General features: G+C 74.4%; 3 protein-coding genes across 3 annotated transcripts; all 3 read right to left on the bottom strand.

Moving 5' to 3' along the window:
• Positions 1-700: 700 nt before the first annotated feature.
• CELF3 (CUGBP Elav-like family member 3) lies at positions 701-8,683 on the bottom strand. Its single transcript, XM_032204634.1, has 13 exons — positions 8,530-8,683; positions 6,940-7,022; positions 5,524-5,572; positions 4,839-4,967; positions 4,688-4,767; positions 3,864-4,007; positions 3,177-3,315; positions 2,612-2,761; positions 2,470-2,535; positions 1,971-2,069; positions 1,641-1,784; positions 1,032-1,164; positions 701-907 (listed from the first exon to the last, which is right to left on the bottom strand). The coding sequence occupies exons 1-12, from the start codon at positions 8,672-8,674 to the stop codon at positions 1,037-1,039; spliced, it is 1,356 nt and encodes a 451-aa protein (XP_032060525.1). The 5' UTR covers positions 8,675-8,683; the 3' UTR covers positions 701-907; positions 1,032-1,036.
• A 2,248-nt stretch (positions 8,684-10,931) lies between these two features.
• Positions 10,932-13,002, bottom strand: MRPL9 (mitochondrial ribosomal protein L9). Its single transcript, XM_032204447.1, has 7 exons — positions 12,919-13,002; positions 12,659-12,818; positions 12,302-12,426; positions 12,108-12,161; positions 11,831-11,932; positions 11,518-11,601; positions 10,932-11,105 (listed from the first exon to the last, which is right to left on the bottom strand). Exons 1-7 carry the CDS (start codon positions 13,000-13,002, stop codon positions 10,974-10,976), a joined length of 741 nt encoding a protein of 246 aa, XP_032060338.1. The 3' UTR covers positions 10,932-10,973.
• Positions 13,003-13,994: 992 nt separating this feature from the next.
• Positions 13,995-17,687, bottom strand: TDRKH (tudor and KH domain containing). Its single transcript, XM_032204338.1, has 11 exons — positions 17,570-17,687; positions 16,997-17,103; positions 16,697-16,907; positions 16,187-16,326; positions 15,825-16,101; positions 15,379-15,545; positions 15,104-15,276; positions 14,848-14,912; positions 14,603-14,742; positions 14,363-14,500; positions 13,995-14,261 (listed from the first exon to the last, which is right to left on the bottom strand). Exons 1-11 carry the CDS (start codon positions 17,685-17,687, stop codon positions 13,995-13,997), a joined length of 1,803 nt encoding a protein of 600 aa, XP_032060229.1.
• Between the last annotated feature and the right edge of the window lie 144 nt (positions 17,688-17,831).

Raw genomic sequence — 17,831 nt, 5'->3', positions numbered from 1 at the left:
TATCCCCATTGCAGCACAGCCCAGTTTGTCCCAGCACAGCCCAGTTTGTTCCAGCACATCCCAGTTTTGGCGCATCCCAGTCTCAGCACATCCCAGTTTGTTCCAGCACATCCCAATTGCTGCGCATCCCGATGCTGCTGCATCCTGGTCTTGCTGCATCCTGACTTTTGGTGCAGTTTCAGCACATCCCAGTTTGTTCCGGCACATCCCAGTTCGTTCCAGTACATCCCAGTTCCGGCACATCCTGATGCTGCCGCACCCCAGTTTGCCAGACCCCGACTTTTGGTGCAGTTTTGGCGCGTCCCAGGCTCGGCTGCTCCTTGGCCGTGGCCGTTGGGGGGGGGGGGGAGGCCGGGGGGGGGCAGACCCCAGTGCCCGTGGGGGGGGGATTGAGGCAGGTTGGGGCTGGGGCAGAGCAGGGAGGGGGTGGGGGTGGCAGTGTGTGTGTGTTGGGGGGGGTCCCACTCACCCTGGGGTCTTGGGGGAGGGAGAAGGGGGGGGAGGGGGCGTGCCAGGCCCAGCCCCCGGTGTCGTTCCCCCTCCCCCCGACCCCATGGCGGCCCCCCCCACCTGGAGCTGGTTTTGGTCCTGTTTGGTGAGAAAAAAGCTCCAAGCAGGGGGTTCCCCCCTGGGGGGCAGCGGGGGTGATGGGGAGGGGGGGTCCCATCCCATCCCCCCTCCCCCCCAGGCTGACGGGACATGGGGTGCTGGGGGTGTCCAGATTGGTCCAGGGGGGGAGGAGGGGGTGTCCATCCTTCCTGAGCATGTGGGGGGGGTCTGTGTGTGCCCCCCCCCCCCTCCCGCCAGCAGGACTGAGCCCCCCACGGGCACCACTGGGGTGTCCCGGGGGGGGCCGCTCTGCAACTGGGGGGGGGCACCCAAGGGTGCTGCTCCGGCACCTCCAGACCTGGCGAGAGGGGAGATGGGCGGGGGGGGGGCATTAAGCAGTGCTGGGGGGGGGGGGGAGCAGGTGGGACCCCCACACCCCCAACGAGTTGTGGGGTTTGCGGGGGGGTCCTGGGGGGGCTCACCGGGCTCAGTAGGGCCGGTTGGCGTCCTTCGGCCGCTTGAGCTGCACCTTGAGGCGCTTCATCCCGATCTGGAAGCCGTTCATGGCCTGGATGGCCGCCTGCGCGCTGGCCGGGTTGTCAAAGCTCACGAAGCCTGGGGGGGGGCAGGGGAGGCGCTGGGGACAGGGCGGCCGCGGCTGCCCCTGCCCCACGGTGGCTTCCCCAGGGGATGTCCCGCACCCCCCCGTGCTGTCCCTGTCCCCTGTGTGTGCTGGCTGGGAGCGCTCCAGCCGGGACGGCCCCGTGCCCTGGGCAGGCTGTGACCCCCCCACAGCCCCCCCACAGCCCTGCGACCAGGCCAAGGTGTCCCCACCTGTGACAGCCCCAGGTCCCTGGGCATGGGGAGCCCCCAGTCATGGTGTCCCCATGTCCTCCTCAATGTCCCCAGTGTCCCCATGTCCCTAGTGTCCCCGTGCCCCCCATGTCCCTGGTGTCCCCGTGCCCCCCATGTCCCTGGTGTCCCCGTGTTCCTGGTGTCCCCACTGACCCCAGTGTCCCCATGTCCCCAGTATCTCCATGTCCCTGGTGTCCCTGTGTCCCCCCCGGTGTCCCCGTGCCCCCCGTCCCTACCGAAGCACTTGCTCTGGTTGGTGGCGCGGTCGACGAAGACCTTGGCGGAGATGACGTTGCCGAAGGGCAGGAACATCTGCAGGATCTCGGTGTCGGCGAACTCCTGGGGCAGGTGGTAGATGAAGATGTTACAGCCCTCGGGGCCTGCGGAGGGAGCGGCATCACAGCGGGCACCCGGAACCCTGCGCCCCCCCGTGCCCCCCACCAAAAAAAAACCCACCCCCACCGCCCTTGGGGTGACCCCAACCCCCCCCCCCCGCCCCCCACTGGGCACCCCGAGCCCAGCGCCCTTTGAAGGGGGGGGGTCCGGGGGTCCCGGGGTGCTCTCACCTTCGCGCTGCTGCTGCTGCGGGGGGGGCGGGGGGGCCAGCAGGGGCCCCGGGGGGGCGAAGGCCGGGCTCACCAGCCCGTAGGCTGCGGGGTAGGCGGCTGCGTGGGCGACAGGGGGTCAGCACGTCCCCCCCCCACACCCCCCCCAGCCCAGTGCCCCCCAGTGCCTGGTGGTGGTTCCCCCTCCCCACCCACAGAACCATCCAGGTGCCCCCCCCCAAAAGCAATGCAGTGCCTCCCCCCCACCCCTAGTGTCCTCACAGTGCCCCCCCCCTAAATCTATACACCCCCCCACCCCCCAGCTGCACCCAGGGCTCTTAAATGCCCCCCTGGTGCCCCCCCAGTGGCCGCAATGCCCCCCAGTGCTCCCCAACAGCCCTCCAGTACCTCCCAGCACCCTCCCAGTACCCCCCAGTACCCACCTAACACCATCCAGTGCCCACCCAGTGTACCCAGTACCCCCCCAGTACCCCCCAGCGCCCCCCCCAGCCCCCCCGACCTGTGTAGTGCTGCATGCCGGCGTAGGCTTGCTGCAGGGGGTCCCCGGGGGCGGCGGGGCTCTGGGCTGGGGGCAAAGCGGGGGCTGTTAGGGGCGGCGGGGGGCAGCAGGGGGGCGGGCAGGGGGGGGCGGCGGCGGGCACCTGGGAACGGGGGGACCCCCCCGGCGTAGACGGCCTCGGGGGCGGGCGGCCCCGCGGGCTGTGCCGGCACCGGGCTGTAGCCGTTGACGCTCAGCGGGGCCGCGATGGCGGGCACCGGGGTGGCGGCCATGGCCGGCGGCGTGCTGGTTCCTGCGGGGACACCCCCGTCACCCCCCCGGCCCGGGGGGGGGGCACCTCGCACCCTGCCCCTCGTCACCGCGCCCCGGGGACACGGCCACCCCCAGCAGTCCCATCCCTCTGCACCCTCCTCCCCGGCCCCAATATCTGTGAGGTTGGTGGCTCCGGGTCTGGTGCCACCTCCATGTCCCCCCCCCACACGGGGTCCACGTCCCCAAGGTCCCCCCGCGCCCCCCACCCCATGTCCCCATCCCTGGCACCACCTCCTCTGGTGCCCCCCCGACCTCCCCATCACCATCCCTCGTGTCCCCATCTCTGCTCCTGCTGCCCCCCACCCATTTCCCAGTGCCCCCCCCCACCCCTGGTGTCCCCCCCCCAGCCCCCTCCCGCCCCGTGTCCCCGTCCCCGTCCCCCCCGCGGCACCGACCTGAGGAGGGGGGCAGGGGGGTGGCGATGAGCCCGTTGGGGGTGACGGTGCCCATGTGCTGCATCTGGACGGCCATGGTGGCCATGGGGCTGAGGTAGGCCGAGTGCGCGGCCACCAGGGCCGCCTGCTGCTGCATCAGCTGCGGGGACAGCGCCTGGCACCGGGCACCGGCCCCCGGCACCCCCCCGGGGCAGCGGGACCCCCCCCCCCGGTGGCTGTCACCCCGGAGCCCAGCACCCCGGGGTCCCCATCCCGGGCCCTCCATGGGGGTCCTCATCCCCTCTGTGTCACCCCAGGGTCCCCATGTGCCTCGTGCCCCCCCCCCATCTCCCTCGTGTCCCCCCCCGTGTCCCATGGGGGTCCCCATCTTTTCCCTCGTGCACCCCCCCAGGATGCTGAGGCCGATCATCTCCCCGTGCCCACCCCCCAGTGATGCCACCTTGGATTTTGAGCTCCACCACCTCCTGTCCCCACCACGTCCCCATGACCCCCCCCATCTCCATGACCCCTCCATCCCCATGACCCCCCTGTGTCCCCATGACCCCCCCCCACTTCCCCACCCTGGACCTCGGGGTCCTTCAGGGGTCCGTCTCCCCCTACCCCCCCGCAGTCCCTGGGGCCACCCCTCACCCAACATGGGGTCCACCCCCCCCCGTACCCCCCCGGTGCCCCCCGTGCCCCCCCTACCGCCTGCGTGTATGCGCTGTAGGCGCCGAACTGGAGGGCGATGGGGCTGAACATGCCCAGCTGGCTGGCCACCTGCTGCATGCGCCGCAGCCCCCGCTCCTTCTCCGTGTCCGCGAACTTCACCACCAGGCTGGACGAGGCGCCCTGGGGGGGGGGGGCAGGGGGGGCACGGCCCCGCGTCACCGGGCATGGACGGGGTGGGGAGAGTGGGATGGGGATGGGGATGGGATGGGAACAAAATGGGAATGGGACGGGGTGGGGTAGGATGGGGATGGGAGGGGGACAGGGATAGGATGGGAACAGGATGGGGATGGGATTTAGGATGGGATGGAATGGGCTGGGATGGAGTAGGGATTTAGGATGAGGATGGGGATAGGATGGGAATGGGATGGGATTTAGGAGGGGATGGGATGGGAACGGGATGAAGATTGGGATGGGATGGGATGGGATGGGAAGGGATGGGATGGGATGGGATGGGATGGGATGGGATGGGATGGGATGGGATGGGATGGGAATAAAGGTGGGGATTGCATGGGGAGGGGATGGTGGTGGGGATGGGCTGGGATTGGGATGGGAAGGGGACAAAGATTGGGATGGGGACTGGGATGGGGCTGGGACTGGGATGGCATCGGGATGAGATTTAGGATGGGACGGGGATGGGATGAGATTGGGATGGGGACAGGATGGGGACGTGGTGCTGTGGGGCTGGTGGGGGCAGTGGGCACAATGGGGATGCTGCGGGTTGGGGACGACGGTGGCCATGAGGACGGTGCCGGTGGGGGGGCAGTGGCAGGGGGGGCACGGGGGGGCCGGGGGCGTCTCACCGGCAGCGTGCGGCTCCCGTGCAGGGCGGCGATGGCGGCCTGGGCCTCGGCGTGGCTCTGGAACTTGACGAAGGCGCAGCCTGGGGGCGGCGGGGTCAGCGGGGTCAGCGCCCCCCCCGGCGCCCCCCCGGCCCCACGGAGCCCCCCCCACCTTTGCTGGTGCCGTCGGGGCCGCGCAGCACCGTGCACTCGTCGATGGTGCCGAAGGGCTCGAACATCTTGCGCACGTCCTCGTCCGCCTGCTGCTTGCTGAGCATCCCCACGAACAGCTTGCGGTCCTCTGCGGGCACAGCGCGGCCGTGGGGGGGGGGGCGCGACCCCCCCGGGGGTGGGATGGGACGGGGTGGGATGGGGTGGGACCCCCGGGATGGGACCTCTGGGGTGGGACCTCTGGGGTGGGACCCCCGGGGTGGGACCTCTGGGGTGGGACCCTGGGATGGGACCTCTGGGGTGGGACCCTGGGATGGGGCCCCTTGGGTAGAGGTGGGGGCACAGGAAGGGACCCCCAGGATGGGACCCCCAGGATGGGACCCTGGGATGGGGGTGGGGCATGGGATGGGACAGGATGGGACCCCCAGGATGGGGACCCGGGGGGGGGACAGGATGGGGACCCCCAGAATGCAGGTGGGGGCACAGGATAGGACAGGACCCCCGGGAAGGGGACTGGGGGGGGACGGGACACAGATGTGACCCCCTGGGATGGGGGTGGAGGCACAGGATGGGACAGGACCCCCGGGAATGGGGGCAAGGGATGGGGCGGGATGAGACCCCCAGGGATGGGGTCCCCGGGGGGTTCCCAAAGGGGTCCAGGGGGGGTCTCAGGGGGGTGTCCGCACCTCCTCGGCTCTCACTGTCGGCCGGCTTCACCTGGATGGGCCGGTTCATCTGGGGGCGACAGCGCGGGATGGGGGCACAGCCCCCCCCTCGGACCCCCCCCCCACAGAACCCCGACCCCCCCCATCCCCCCATCCCTCCCGCCCCCCCCCAGATGCTCCCGTCGCCATGGCAACGCCACGTCACCGCGTCCCGTTACCGGGCAACCGCGGGGGGGACCCCGGGGATGCGCCCCCGCCCCCCCCACACCCCCCCACCCGTAACGGCCCCCCCCCCCCCCCCCCGGTAACCCCCCGGGGGGGGGGGGGATGGGGGGAGGGCACAGATGCGCGGTAACCATGGCAACGGCCGCGCTCCATGGCAACCGCCTCCTCATCCCCAATTTCCCCGTCCCGTTGCCCGGCAACGCGCTGACATCAGCAGCGCCGCCATAAACAATGACGGGGCGGGGGGGGGCGGGGGGGGGCGCAGAACCCCCCCCCGGGATGGGGGAGGGGCTGCGGGGGGGGCTCAGCCCCGGCTCACCCCTCGCCCCCCCCCCCGTTTTTTCCAAGCAGAAAGCGAAGGTTGTGCCCCCCCCCCCCCCCCCGGCCCCAGATGGTGCTGGAAATGCCCCCCCCGGGGGGGTGGGGGGGGCGCTAATCCCCTGCTAATCCCGGGATCAGCCCTGGGGGGATCAGGGGAGGGGGGGCATTGGGCTCCGGGACCCCATCAGACCCCCTCCCCAAAAAAAAAATCCAACCCCCCCCCCCCATGGCACAGCTCGGGGCCCCCCCTCCCTGCCTCCTGCCCCCCTCCCCGGTACCATCCCTGCTGGGGGCGGTTGCTGGGGCGGTGCCCCCCCTAATTCCCCCCCCCCCCCGACAAAATAATCCCCCCCCCGCGGGGATTTACGGCCCCCAATCCCCCGGATTATCCCCAGCGAAGCCAAAGCTCCCTGGGGACAGCGAGGGGGGGCCACCAGGCTGGGCCCCCCCCCCCGTGACGGGGACCCCCAACCCCCCCCCCCCCAGCATCCTCGCGGTTGGGGGGATCCCAGGCCAAAATTCATGGGGGGGGGCACCCAAAATGCTCGGAGCTACAAATAAAGGCAGCCCCCCCCCCCCCCCCCCACCCCCCCCGGTGGCTTTGTTAGCCCGCCTGGCAGCGCTTCGTTAGCGCCGGGGCCTCGTTAGCGCCGGGCCCCTCTCGGGGGGGTTCGCCCCCCCCCGGGGGCAGATGTTGGGAGGGGGGGGGCACACGGGGACACCCCCCCCCACCCCCCTCAGGGCCCCTATTTTGGGGTGAGGACGTTGGGGGGGGGGTGAAGGCACCGGGGGTCCCCAGGCTCCTCCCTGGTGTATGTGTGGGGTGGGGGGGGGGGGGGGGGGGCCGTGTGATGCAGGGGGTGGGGGGGGTGCCCCCCCCCCAGGACTCACCCCCGGGAGCGTTTTCTGCTCGTGCAGGGCGCTCTGCGCCTTCAGGGCCGACTCGCGGGCGCAGTAGGTGAGGAAGGCGCATCCTGGGGGCACAGCGGGCGCTGGGGGGCACGGCCCCGTCCTGCCCCCCCCCCCCCACACACACACAAACCCCCCCCGGGCCGTGCTCCGGGGCTGGGACCCCTCGGGGGTGTCCCCCTGTGTCTGTGTCCCCCCCCCCCCACAGCCTCAGGCCCGGCCCGGCCCAGCCCCAGGGCCTGGGAGACGCCGCGGGGCCCACGGCACCGGGCACCCCCCGCACCCCTACACCCGCACCCCTACACCCGCACCCCTACACCCGCACCCCTACACCCATTGCACACCCATTGCACACCCACTGGGCACCCATCACACCCCGTACACAGCCACTGCACACCCACACACCCATTGCACACCCATTGGGCACCTTGCACACCCGCTGCACACCCGCTGCACACCCATCACACCCGTACGCAACCATCGCACGCCCACACACCCGTTGCACACCCCCACACCCATCACAGCCGTACACAACCACCGCACACCCTACACACGGCCATTGCACGCCCCCCCCACACACATCACACCCTGTACACAACCACCGCACACCCACACCCCCATCACAGCCCATAAACAACCGCCGCACCCCCACTGCACCCCCACTGCACACCCATCACACCCCGTACACAACCGCTGCGTGCCCCCCCCACACCCATTGCACACCCCCCACACCCATCACACCCCATACACCCATCGCACGCCCCATTTCCACCCATTGCACGCCCGTTGCACACCCGCCTGCCCGTTACACACTCATCGCACCCCCCCCACACCCGTTACACACTCATCGCGCCCCCCCCCACCCATCACACCCCATACAACCACCACGCTCCCCCCCCCCATTGCACACCCCACATGCGACCATCGCACGCCCCACACCCATCGCACGCCCCCACCCCCGCTCCCCTCACCCCCCCCGCCCCCCCCCCCGCAGCCGACACCCCCGCAGCACCCCGAGCCCCCCCCCCCCCCGCCGCCCCCACCTCCTGTACGGCCGCTCCTCGCCCCCCCCTCCCCCCCCGATGGTGTGTGCGGTGCCTGGGGCTGGGTACGGGGGGGGGCACCCAGAGCTATGGGGCTGGGTATGGGGCTGCCCCCGGGTTGTGGGGCTGGATTTGGGGGGGTACCCGGGTTATGGGGGGGGTACCCAGTGCCTGGGGCTGCCCCCGGGTTGTGGGGCTGGGTATGGGGGGGCACCCAGGCTATGGGGCTGGCTGGGGGGGGTACCCAAATTATGGGGGGGGTACCCAGATTATGGGGGGGGTATCCAGGTTATGGGGGGGGTACCCAGCAGCTGGGGCTGTGCCCGGACCGTTCCTGCCCCCCCCCCCCCGGGGCTGCCCCCGACGCCCGACGGGGGGGGGGTGAAGGGGGGGGGGGGCTCCGCCTGATGCCGGCGGCCGCGCGCAGGGGCCGTGCCCGGGGCTGGCGGCGGCTCCCGGTGGCGGTGGCGGTGCCGGGGGGTCCCGGGGGGGTCTCGGTGGGTCCCGGGGGGTCCCGGGGGGGCCGTACCTTTGTGCATGCCGGTGTACTTGTCCTTGATGACGGTGAGCTCGTAGATCTTGCCGAACTGCTCGAAGATGGGCTTCAGGTCCTTCTCCTCCAGGTGCCGCGGGATCTGCCCCACGAAGAGTTTGATGGCGTCCGGCTCCTTCATGGGGACACCGGGGGGGGCCAAGGGCCCCGCTGCCGCCGCCGCCGCCGCCGCCGCCGCCGCCGCCGCTCCCGGGGCCGCCGCCGGGGCTCGGGGCCGCCGCCGGGGCTCGATGCTGCGGATGCCGCCGGGCGGCTCCCGGTGCCCAGCTCGCGGCTCCCGGTGCCCGGTGCCGGTGCCCGGTGCCCGGTGGCGGATCCCGGTGCCCGGTGCCGGTGCCCGGTGCCCGGCTCCCGGTGCCCGGTGCCGGCCCGGCCGCGCCGCACACAAAGGACGAGGCGGCCCCGGGGCTCGGCTCCGGCTCCGGGGACGGGGCGCGGCGGGGCGGGGGCAGCTCTGCCCGGGGGGCGGCGCTCCCGGCGCTCCCGGTAGATCCCGGCCGCTCTCCCGAAGGGGCTCCCGAGCCGCGGCCCCGGCGGCTGCCGGCACAGCCCGGGCCCGCCCCGCCCCGGAGCCCCCCGGTGTGGGCGGGAGGGGAGGGGGAGGGGGAGGGGGAGGAGGGTTTTTTTTTTTGGGGGGGGGGGGGGGGGGATGGGGGGGGGCGCCGCGGTGCCGGTGGCGGCGGTGGGAGGGGGGTGCTGGGGGGGGGGGGGGCTCAGCGCCCGGCCCGGCCCATGGCGGCCGCGCTCCCGGTGCAGCCCCGGTACCGGCTGCGGACGGGCCCGAGCCCCGCTCGCCGCTTGGCTGCCCCGGGGGGGGGCAGAGACGGGACCGGGACCGGGAACGGGACCGGGAGCGGCACCGGCACCGGGATGGGCAGCGCCGGGGCAGGGAGGGGTCGAGGGGAGGGGGGGGGGCGCGCGGGGCGGGCGCGTGCCCGGGCGGGGGGCGCGTGCCCGTGTGCGCGTGCCCGGCCGTGCGAGGTGCGCGCGGCCCCGGAGCTGTCCCCGGTGCTGAGCTGGGGGGGGGGGGGGTGAGGGGGGGGGCGGGGCCGGGGCGGGGGCACGCGAGGGGCGGGGACGCGCGTGGGCGGGGGGGGGGGGCGCGGGCACGCGCACGCGGCCACGCCCGGAGCAGAGGCGCGGGGCCCACGGGCACGCGCGGGGTGGGGGGGGGAGGGGGGGCGCCGTGCAGGCAGGGAGATGCGCGCCCCCGCCGCCCCCCCCCCCCCCGCGGGCACGCGCACGGGCAGCCCCCCCCACACCCCGGAACGCCCCCGCCTCCCCCCCCCCGTTGCCATGGCGACGCGCGGCGCCGAGCGGCCCGAGATGGAGGCACCGAAACGGGAGGGGGGGGAGGTGGGGGGGGCACCGGGGGGGGACAGGGTGGGGGGGGGCATTGGGGGGCTGGGGGAGGGCCGGGGGGGCACGGGGTTGGGGTATTGGGGGGACACGGGGGGGGGACACGGGAGGGGTGGCGGAGGTGGAATTGGGGGGGGCACAGGGTGGGGAACGGGCTGGGGGGGGCACGGGGGGGGCACAGGAAGGGGGGGGGCACGGGTGGGGGGGGCAGGGGGGGAGTAACAGCGGGGGGGTGGCACAAGGGGGGTGCCAGGAGGATACCGGGGGTGACACGGGGGGGGGTGACACTGGGGGGGGGGGTGCCGGGTGACACGGGGGGGGTGGGGGCAGCCCCACGGGTGACATTCACCCCCCCCCCACCCCCCCCCCCCACTGACACCTCCGCCCCCCCCCCAGCCGTCCCTGCGCCTGTCCAGCGAGCGCTACCTGCGGGCACAGCCGGCCGTGGGGGTGCTGCTGCGCGGCTTCCTCAGGTGGGGCCCCCCCTTTCTGTGCCCCCCCCCCCCCTTTCTGTGTCCCCCCACCCGTTTTTTGTCCCCCCCCCCTCACCCCTTTCCCCCCCCCCCCAGGGCGGTGATGCTGCACCGGCCCCACGACGTCCTTGAGTTCGCTGCAGGTGAGGGGCTCGGGGCTGCCCCCGGGCTGGGAGGGGGGGGTCCAGGAGGGGGTGACCCCCCACGGGAATGGCAGTAGCCCCCCCAACGACCCCCCCTCGCCCCCCCCCGAATACTTCACCGACCCTGAGCTGCCCACGAGGGTCCGCCAGGAGCTGGAGGCTGACGGGGGCAGCGGGGGGGGGCACGGGCAATAAACCCCGGTCACCGCCCGTGCTGTGCTGTGTTTTAACGCCCCCCCCGGGGGTGTGGGGGCAGTTGGGGGCCCCGCTGCCCCCCCCCAGAGCCTGTTCCACCCCCAGAACCCCCCCAGCACCCCCCAACCCCCCCCAGTCCCCACGGCTGCACCACGCTGGGGTCGGCGCCGAGCCCTTTATTCACCATTGGGGGGGGGGCAGACACCGAGGGTTTTTTTTGGGGGGGGGTCCCGTTCCCGGGGGGGGGGGCTCAGAGCAGCTCCTCGCGTTTGGCCGCCAGCAGAGCCTCCTGCCGGGCCCGCTGCTCCCGGCGGCGCCGCGTCCGTGGCCGCAGGAACTCCGTCACCGCCATGGGCACGCGCACCGTGTCCAGCCCGTTCACCTGTGGCATCGGGGGGGGGTCAGGAGGGGGGAGACCCCCCCCGCGACCTGGGTCCGGCCCCCTCAGAACCCCCCCGTGTGGCTTTGGGGGCTCCTGAGGGCACGGGGAGAGCTCCCGGGGGATGCAGGGAGGGGCTCTCATCCCTCTAGGTCACCGGGATGGGCATCCCCCCCCCCCCAAAGAAAATCAGGGCATTCCCCCCCCCAAAAAAAATATCAGGGCATTCCCCCCCAACCCCAAAATGGGGGCACTCCCCCCCAACACACCCTGCCCATGCTGGAGGTCGGGTGCTGCCATTTGGGGGGGGCACCCAGGTAGCGCCAGACCACCAGCACTGGGGGCAGGGAAGGGTTTGCGGGGGGTTTGAGGTTTTTTGGGGTGGGGGGGCCCCACCGGGACCCCCCCGACTCACCGTCACGTCGCACCAGTACTCGCCCCACCTGGTGATGGGCTCCGGTGGCAGCCGCAGCGCGTGGGGGGGCACGGCCACACGCAGCTGGGGGGGGGGCAGGGGGTGAGTGGGGGGCAGCACCGGGGGCCGTGCCCCCCCCCCACGATCCCGTTAACGTCTGAGCCCCTCAGAGCCCCGTCCACCCCTGCACCCCCCCGGGCACCGGCCTGGTGGGGCTCGGGGCCTCCCCCCACGGCTCCGTTTGCACCGGGGGGGCGAGGGGGGAGGATCTGGCCCCCCCCGGGGGGGGTGCAGGCGGGGGGGGGGCACTCACGTTGCGCAGGAATTGCCGGGCCACGATGTCGGGGGTGAGCTCCCAGCGGACGTTGTTCTTCATCCCCACCTCCAGGCGGCAGCTCCGCAGGAACTGCAGGGTCTGGGGGGGGCACGGGGGGGGCAGGGGGGCAGAGGTGTCAGGGGGCAGTGGGGTGGCTCCCAGGGGAGCCGTCCCCGGGGGATGGAGGAGCCGGTCGGGGCTGGGGCTCTGTGCTCCGGGCCCCCCCGTGCCCCTCCATGCACCCCCCCGTGCCCCCCCCCCCCCCCCCCCTCACCTTCTCTCCGCTCTGTGTCTGCGTCACCTCCGTTGTCCCGGCCTCCTGCTGCTGCTGCGGGGGGAACGGGACCGAGGGGAGGGGGCTCAGGAGGGGGCCGGGACCGGGACCGGAGCCTCCCGCGGCCCCTCCGGCACCCCCCTGCCCCGGACTGGGGCTCGTTACCGGGGGGGAGGTTCCCGGGGGGGCCTCACCTGCCGCTCCTCCTCGAACAGCCTCTTGTTCTCAGGGGACGCGTACACGGCCAGCCCCTGCGGCAGGAGCTTGTTGCGCCCCAGGGACTTCTTCACGAGCACGGTGTCACCGCGGGTCCCCAGCCCTGGGGGGGGGCGGCGGCGGGGTCGGGGGGGGGGCAGCCCGGTGGGGGGACCCCAACCCCCCCCCCGTGGGGACGCCCCAAACCCCGCCGCACCCCGGGAGCGAGCCCCAAACCGGTCCCGGGGCCGCAGCCGGGCCCCACCGGGGGGCTCGCGGCTCTCGGTAGCGGCACCGGGACCCCCCCCCAACCCCCCCAGGCCCCCCGGTACCGGCCCCCTCCCCCCCCGCCGTACCCTGCACGGCCCGCGTGAGGATGAGCTCCAGCTCGGCCTTGGGCAGGTGCTTGCCGTCCTCCAGCAGCCGGTACACGCGGTGCCGCCGGGGGTGCAGCCGCGGCGCCCGCCCCTCGCGGCTCAGCGGCACCGGCCACCAGCGCTCCACAACCACCGTGCCCTGCGGGGGGGGGAACCGGGAGGAACGGGGCGGGACGGGTCAGGCCGGGCCGCTCCCAGCTCCCCCCCCCGGACCCCCCCCGGAGCCCCCCGGCCCTCACCCGGCCGTGGCTGAGGCTCAGGGCCCGGCTCAGGGCCCCGCCGGCCGCCAGCCCGCGGCCCCCCGCCGCCACCGGGCCCAACATGGCCGCCCCCAGCCGGCGCCGCGAGGACCCCCGAGGCCCCCTCCGCGGGGCTGCCCCGCCGCGCGCCTGCGCCCAGGGAGCAACGCGCCTGCGCAGAACGACCCCGCCCCCCCCCACACCGGGCTGCTCGGCGGGGCGCGAGGACCCCACCGGGGGCTGCCCGCAGCGCGCCTGCGCCCGGTGCCGCCCACCGGGACCCCGCCCACCCCCACCTCCCCCCACCCCACGCCGCTTCCCCGGCCCCGTCCCGGTTCCCCTCGGTCCCGGCGGGGGAAGCTCCGGTTCGGAGGCACCGTCGCACCCCGGGGCTACCGGGACCGGGGCCGATGCCGCCCGGGGCAGAGCTCTGGGATGGAGCCGGTCCCGAGGGTCCGGCCCCGCACACCCCGGGGCTGCCCGGTTCCGGCTGCCCCCCCCCCCCCCGGGAACCCAGACGGGCAGAGCCCGGCGCTGCCGTCCCCCGGTGGCACCGGTTGGGGCCCGGTGGTAACGGGGGGGGGAGGCTCAGGAGGCACCGGGGCCCGGAACCGAACTTTATTGAACCGAATCTGCCCCCGCCGCACAACGGGGCTGGGGCAACAACAACAAAACGCAACCGAACGGGGCCCCCAATGGGCCCGAGGGGGGGGCGGTGGCCGGGACCCCCCCCCGGGCCCGGGGCAGCACCGGGGGGAGCCCCCGCAGCCCCGGGGGGGGGTTGGGGTGGGCCGGCATCGATCCCCGCAGCCCCGAATTCTCCCCGGACCACAGCTTCCTCCGGGGGGGGTGCCCCGAGCCCTGGGAGCGAGGAGAAATTGGGGGGGGGGGTGAGAGTGCGGCCCCCCCCGGCTCAGCCCCGCACGGGGGAACGGGGGGAGCGGGGGGGTAACGGGGGGAGCCCACCTGAGGGTGCTCGGCCGCCTCCTGCCCCCGGGGGGGTCACGGGGAGCTCCCCTCCGCCAACGGGACGGCGCCGCTGCCGGACACGGGGCCGCCTTCTGCAGAGAGGGGGGTCAGAGATGGGGCCCCCCCCACCCCGGAACCCCCCACCCGGGACCCGGGACCCCCCCACCCCAAAGCACGGCTGGGGCACACCCTGGCCCCTTCTCCTCCCCCCCCCGGGGACCGGGGCCAGCCCTGCCCGGTCGCTGCTTACCCGGGGGGCTGAGGCAGGACGGGGTGGGGGACGCCGGGGTGGGGGGCGCCGGGGTGGGGGGCTCCTTGCGGGGACTGCCCCGGGGCTCCGGGAGGTTCTCCAGGGAGGCTCCGGTGCCGTCCTCCTGCACGGGAACAGCCCCGTTACCGGCCCCGGCCCTGCCTGACGGGGGGCTGAGCACAACGGGACCCCCCCCAGCAGCCGCCCCGCCGCGGGTCCTCTCACCGGGGTGGTCTCTGTCCCCCACCGCAGTGCTTCATCCCCTGCCGCCTCCTCTTCCTCCCACTCCTCCTCCTCCTCCTCCTCCCGTGGCCGTGGCGCAGCGTGGCCCAACCGCACCAGCTCCGCCGCGACGTCGAGGTCCTGGGGGATGAGAACGGGGGGAGTTTGGGGTCTGGGGACGAGGAGTTTGGGACTGGGATGAGGAGTTTTGGGTCTGGGATTTGGGGTCGGGGTCAGGCTGACCTCGTGGCTCAGGGAGATGCGCGGCCACGTGCGGGGTCCCCGCCGGCCGTAGCTGCAGACCCTGGCCCGCAGCGGCTTCCAGCGCGCGCAGTGCGTCAGCTGCTCGAACGCGTCCAGCGCCGCCTCGGCCCACTCGGTGCCTTTGGGGGGTTTGGGGGGGGCCCCACGGAGTGGGGTTGGGTCACGGACCCGGACCCGGACCCCTCGGCCTCCCCCCGTCCCCGCCGTGCCCCTTCCCCACTCACCCACGGGCGCGACGCCGGCCAGGCTGCACTCGATGGCCTGGAAGGGGAGGCTCAGGAAATCGCTCCTGGGGGGGGGGGAAATAAACCAGGCTGACCCCAAGCAGCCCCCCTGGAGGCTGCCCCACTTCCCGGGGCTGCTGGGACCCCCCCCCCAGCACCCCACAGAGCCCCCTCCCCAGCAGGGCGGCCACGAGACCCCCTGAGGGCTCCGGGGGGGCATTGAGGGAGCCCCATCCCCGTGCCTCCCCCCGCTCACCGCAGGGCTCGCAGCGCGCTGGGCTGCGCCTCGCCGTTGTCCCCAAAATCGACGTAGTACAGGTCCCAGCCGCCGCCGGGCAGCGCTCCCAGCACCCGTGCCCGGTACCAGGCCCCGTCGGCCCCGTACGGAGCGGCCACGATGTCCCCCGCCTGCACGGCCGCCAGCTCCGCCTGCGGGGACGGGGAGTGATGCACCCCACGGGGCCGGGGCGCATGGTTTTTTGGGGGGGGGGGGGGTGCAGGGGGTTTGGGACACCCCCCCCGGGGTCTCACCGTGCGGCCGCTGCCCTCGTAGTAGCGCGACATCTGCGCCGTCAGCTGGTCCAGCTGCAGGCTGCGCTCCCCCACCAGCTGCACCCAGAAGTGTTCGGGGTTCTCGGCGGCCGAGACGTAAACCTCCAGGGGCTCGGCCGCGGGGAAGCCGAATTCGGGGCTGGGAACTGCGGGATGCGGGACGGGAGCCCCCGGGGGGGGTCCCCAGGGGGAGCCCGGGGTGAGCGAGGGCAGGAGCTGAGCCCCGCATCCTGCCCAGGGATGCGCCCCGGAGCTCCCGGGGGACTCGTGTGGCTCCCACTGAGCTCCCCAAGTGGGACCAGGGGGCACGGAGCCCCCCAGGGACACTCAGAGGGGTCCCAGCACCCCGCAGCTCCCCCCAAGCCCTCCCACCCACCCAATTTCCCCACTGCAGCCCCCCTGGGATGAGGCACCCCGTCTCCTACCTTCGAATTTCGGCACCGCCACCTCTGCCCCCACCGCCAGCTCCTCTGGGGTCTCGCTCTGCCCCCCCGGCTCCTCGGGGGGCCCCTCACCCAGCAGGGCAGCGACGCCCCCGGGCCAGCCCCCGGCCCCGTCCCCGTCGCCGTGCTCGGGGGGTGCCGGCAGCGCCGCTTCCCTGCGGCTGCCCAGGGGCTGCTTGCGGTGGCCCCGCGCCGCCGCCGCCCGGGCCAGCTCCTTCCGAAAGGCGTCGTCCTCCAGCAGCTTCTCCACGATCAGCTTCTGCGGGGACGGGCACGGGGATGGTTGGGGGGGGCCGTGCCCGTGCCACCCCCGGGGCCGCCCCAGCCCTGCGGGCCCCGCTCACCTTGGCGGCCGCCACCTCGCGCCGTGTCCCCGAGAGGCGGATGAGCCGTGTCGGGGCCGTGCCGGCCTCGCTCCTGCGCTCGCACTGCACCTTGGCCCCCGAGCTGAGGCAGATGCTCCGCACTGTCTCCCCGCCGCGGCCTGCGGGGACCCCGGGGCTGGGGGCTGCCACCGCCTGCAGCCCCGGGACCGCGGCTCCTGCTCCCCACGGAGGCTCCAGTCCCATAGCCCCCAGTCCCATATTCCCTGGTCCCATAACTTCCAGTCCCGTAGCCCCTGGTCCCACAGCCCCCGGTCCCATAGCCCCCGATCCCTTTATCCTCTGGTCCCGTAGGCTCAGGTCCCATAGCCCCTGGTTCCCTTCCCCTCTAGTCCTGTAGCCCCTGGTCCCGTAGCCCCCGGTCCCTTATCCTCTGGTCCCACATCCCCCAGCCCCACAGCCCCCACCCCAGTGGGAAGCAGCGGAGCCCCCAGCCCCACTGCGTGTCCCCGCGGCGGGGCCGTGCGGTACCGATGATCCTGCCCACGGCCGTGTGGGGCACGCGGAGCTGCTCCAGCACCGGGACGCTGTCGGCCAGGACTCGGCGCACGGCGGCCTGGGCCCGGCAAACCTGGCCCGGGGACCCCGCGATCAGCAGCAGCCGCTCCGCGCCCCCCCCTTCCTCCTCCTCCTCCTCCTCCTCCTCCTCCAGGGCGATGCGCGCCCCGGTCTCCTGCCGGAGCTGGGGGGCACCGGGGGGGGGGGTGTCAGCCCCGGGGGGGCCCCGCCGAAGCCCCCCCAGCCGCCCCGTGCCCCCTGCCCGGTGCTCGCCTTCCTGATGGTGGCTCCCTGGCGGCCGATGAGCGCCCGGACGGCCGCGCGCGGCACCCGCACCTCCGCCTCCAGCTCCTCGGCACCCACGAAGGTCGCGCGGTCCTCTGGGCACCGGGGGGGGGGGGGCAAAGGGGGGGTCACCGGGGGGAGGGGGGAGCCCCAGGGGGGGTCTCCAAAGGGGAGGAGGGTCCCCAGGGGGAGAGGGGTCCCCAAAGGGGGGCGGTGCCCAAAAGGGGGGGGTCTTCAAGGGGAGAGGGGGTCCCTAAGGAGAGGGGGTCACTAAGGGGGAAGGGGGGGGATCACCAAAGGGGAATGGGGTCCCCAGAGGGGGGGGCAACAGGGGGACCCCAAAAGGAGGGGAGTGCCTGGGGGGGGGGGGGTTCAAAGGGGGGATCCCCAAGGAGGGGGTCCCAAGGGGGGGGTCCCCAGGAGGGTTCCCAAAGAGGGGTCCCTTGGGGGGTCCCCAAGGAGGGGTTCCAAAGGGGGATCCCCAAGGGGGGTCTCCAAAGGGGGGTCCCAAGGGGGGTCCCCAAGGGGGGTTCCCGCCGCCCGGGGGGGTCCCGCACGCACCTCTCCCCTCGCGGTACCGGCGGTACACGATGTAGAGCACGGCGGCGCCCGCGGGCAGCCCCAGCAGCACGGCCGCCTTCTGCAGCCCGCTCAGCCCCGGCCCCCCCCGCGCCGCCATGGCCCCGCCCGGGGCACCGGGACCGGCACCGGCACCGGGGGGGGGGGTGGGAGCCGCGCCCGCTCCGCTCCCGCTCCCCGCCGCCGCCAGCCCCGCCCCCCGCCCGCCCCCCAGCCAATCAGCGCGCCGCTCCGCCCCCGCCCC

Source organism: Aythya fuligula, chromosome 28, assembly GCF_009819795.1.
Source record: "Aythya fuligula isolate bAytFul2 chromosome 28, bAytFul2.pri, whole genome shotgun sequence".
Classification (NCBI taxonomy): Eukaryota; Metazoa; Chordata; class Aves; order Anseriformes; family Anatidae; genus Aythya; species Aythya fuligula.
The sequence above is the reverse complement of the archived record's forward strand: the minus strand, read 5'-3'. Positions and strand labels throughout refer to the sequence as shown.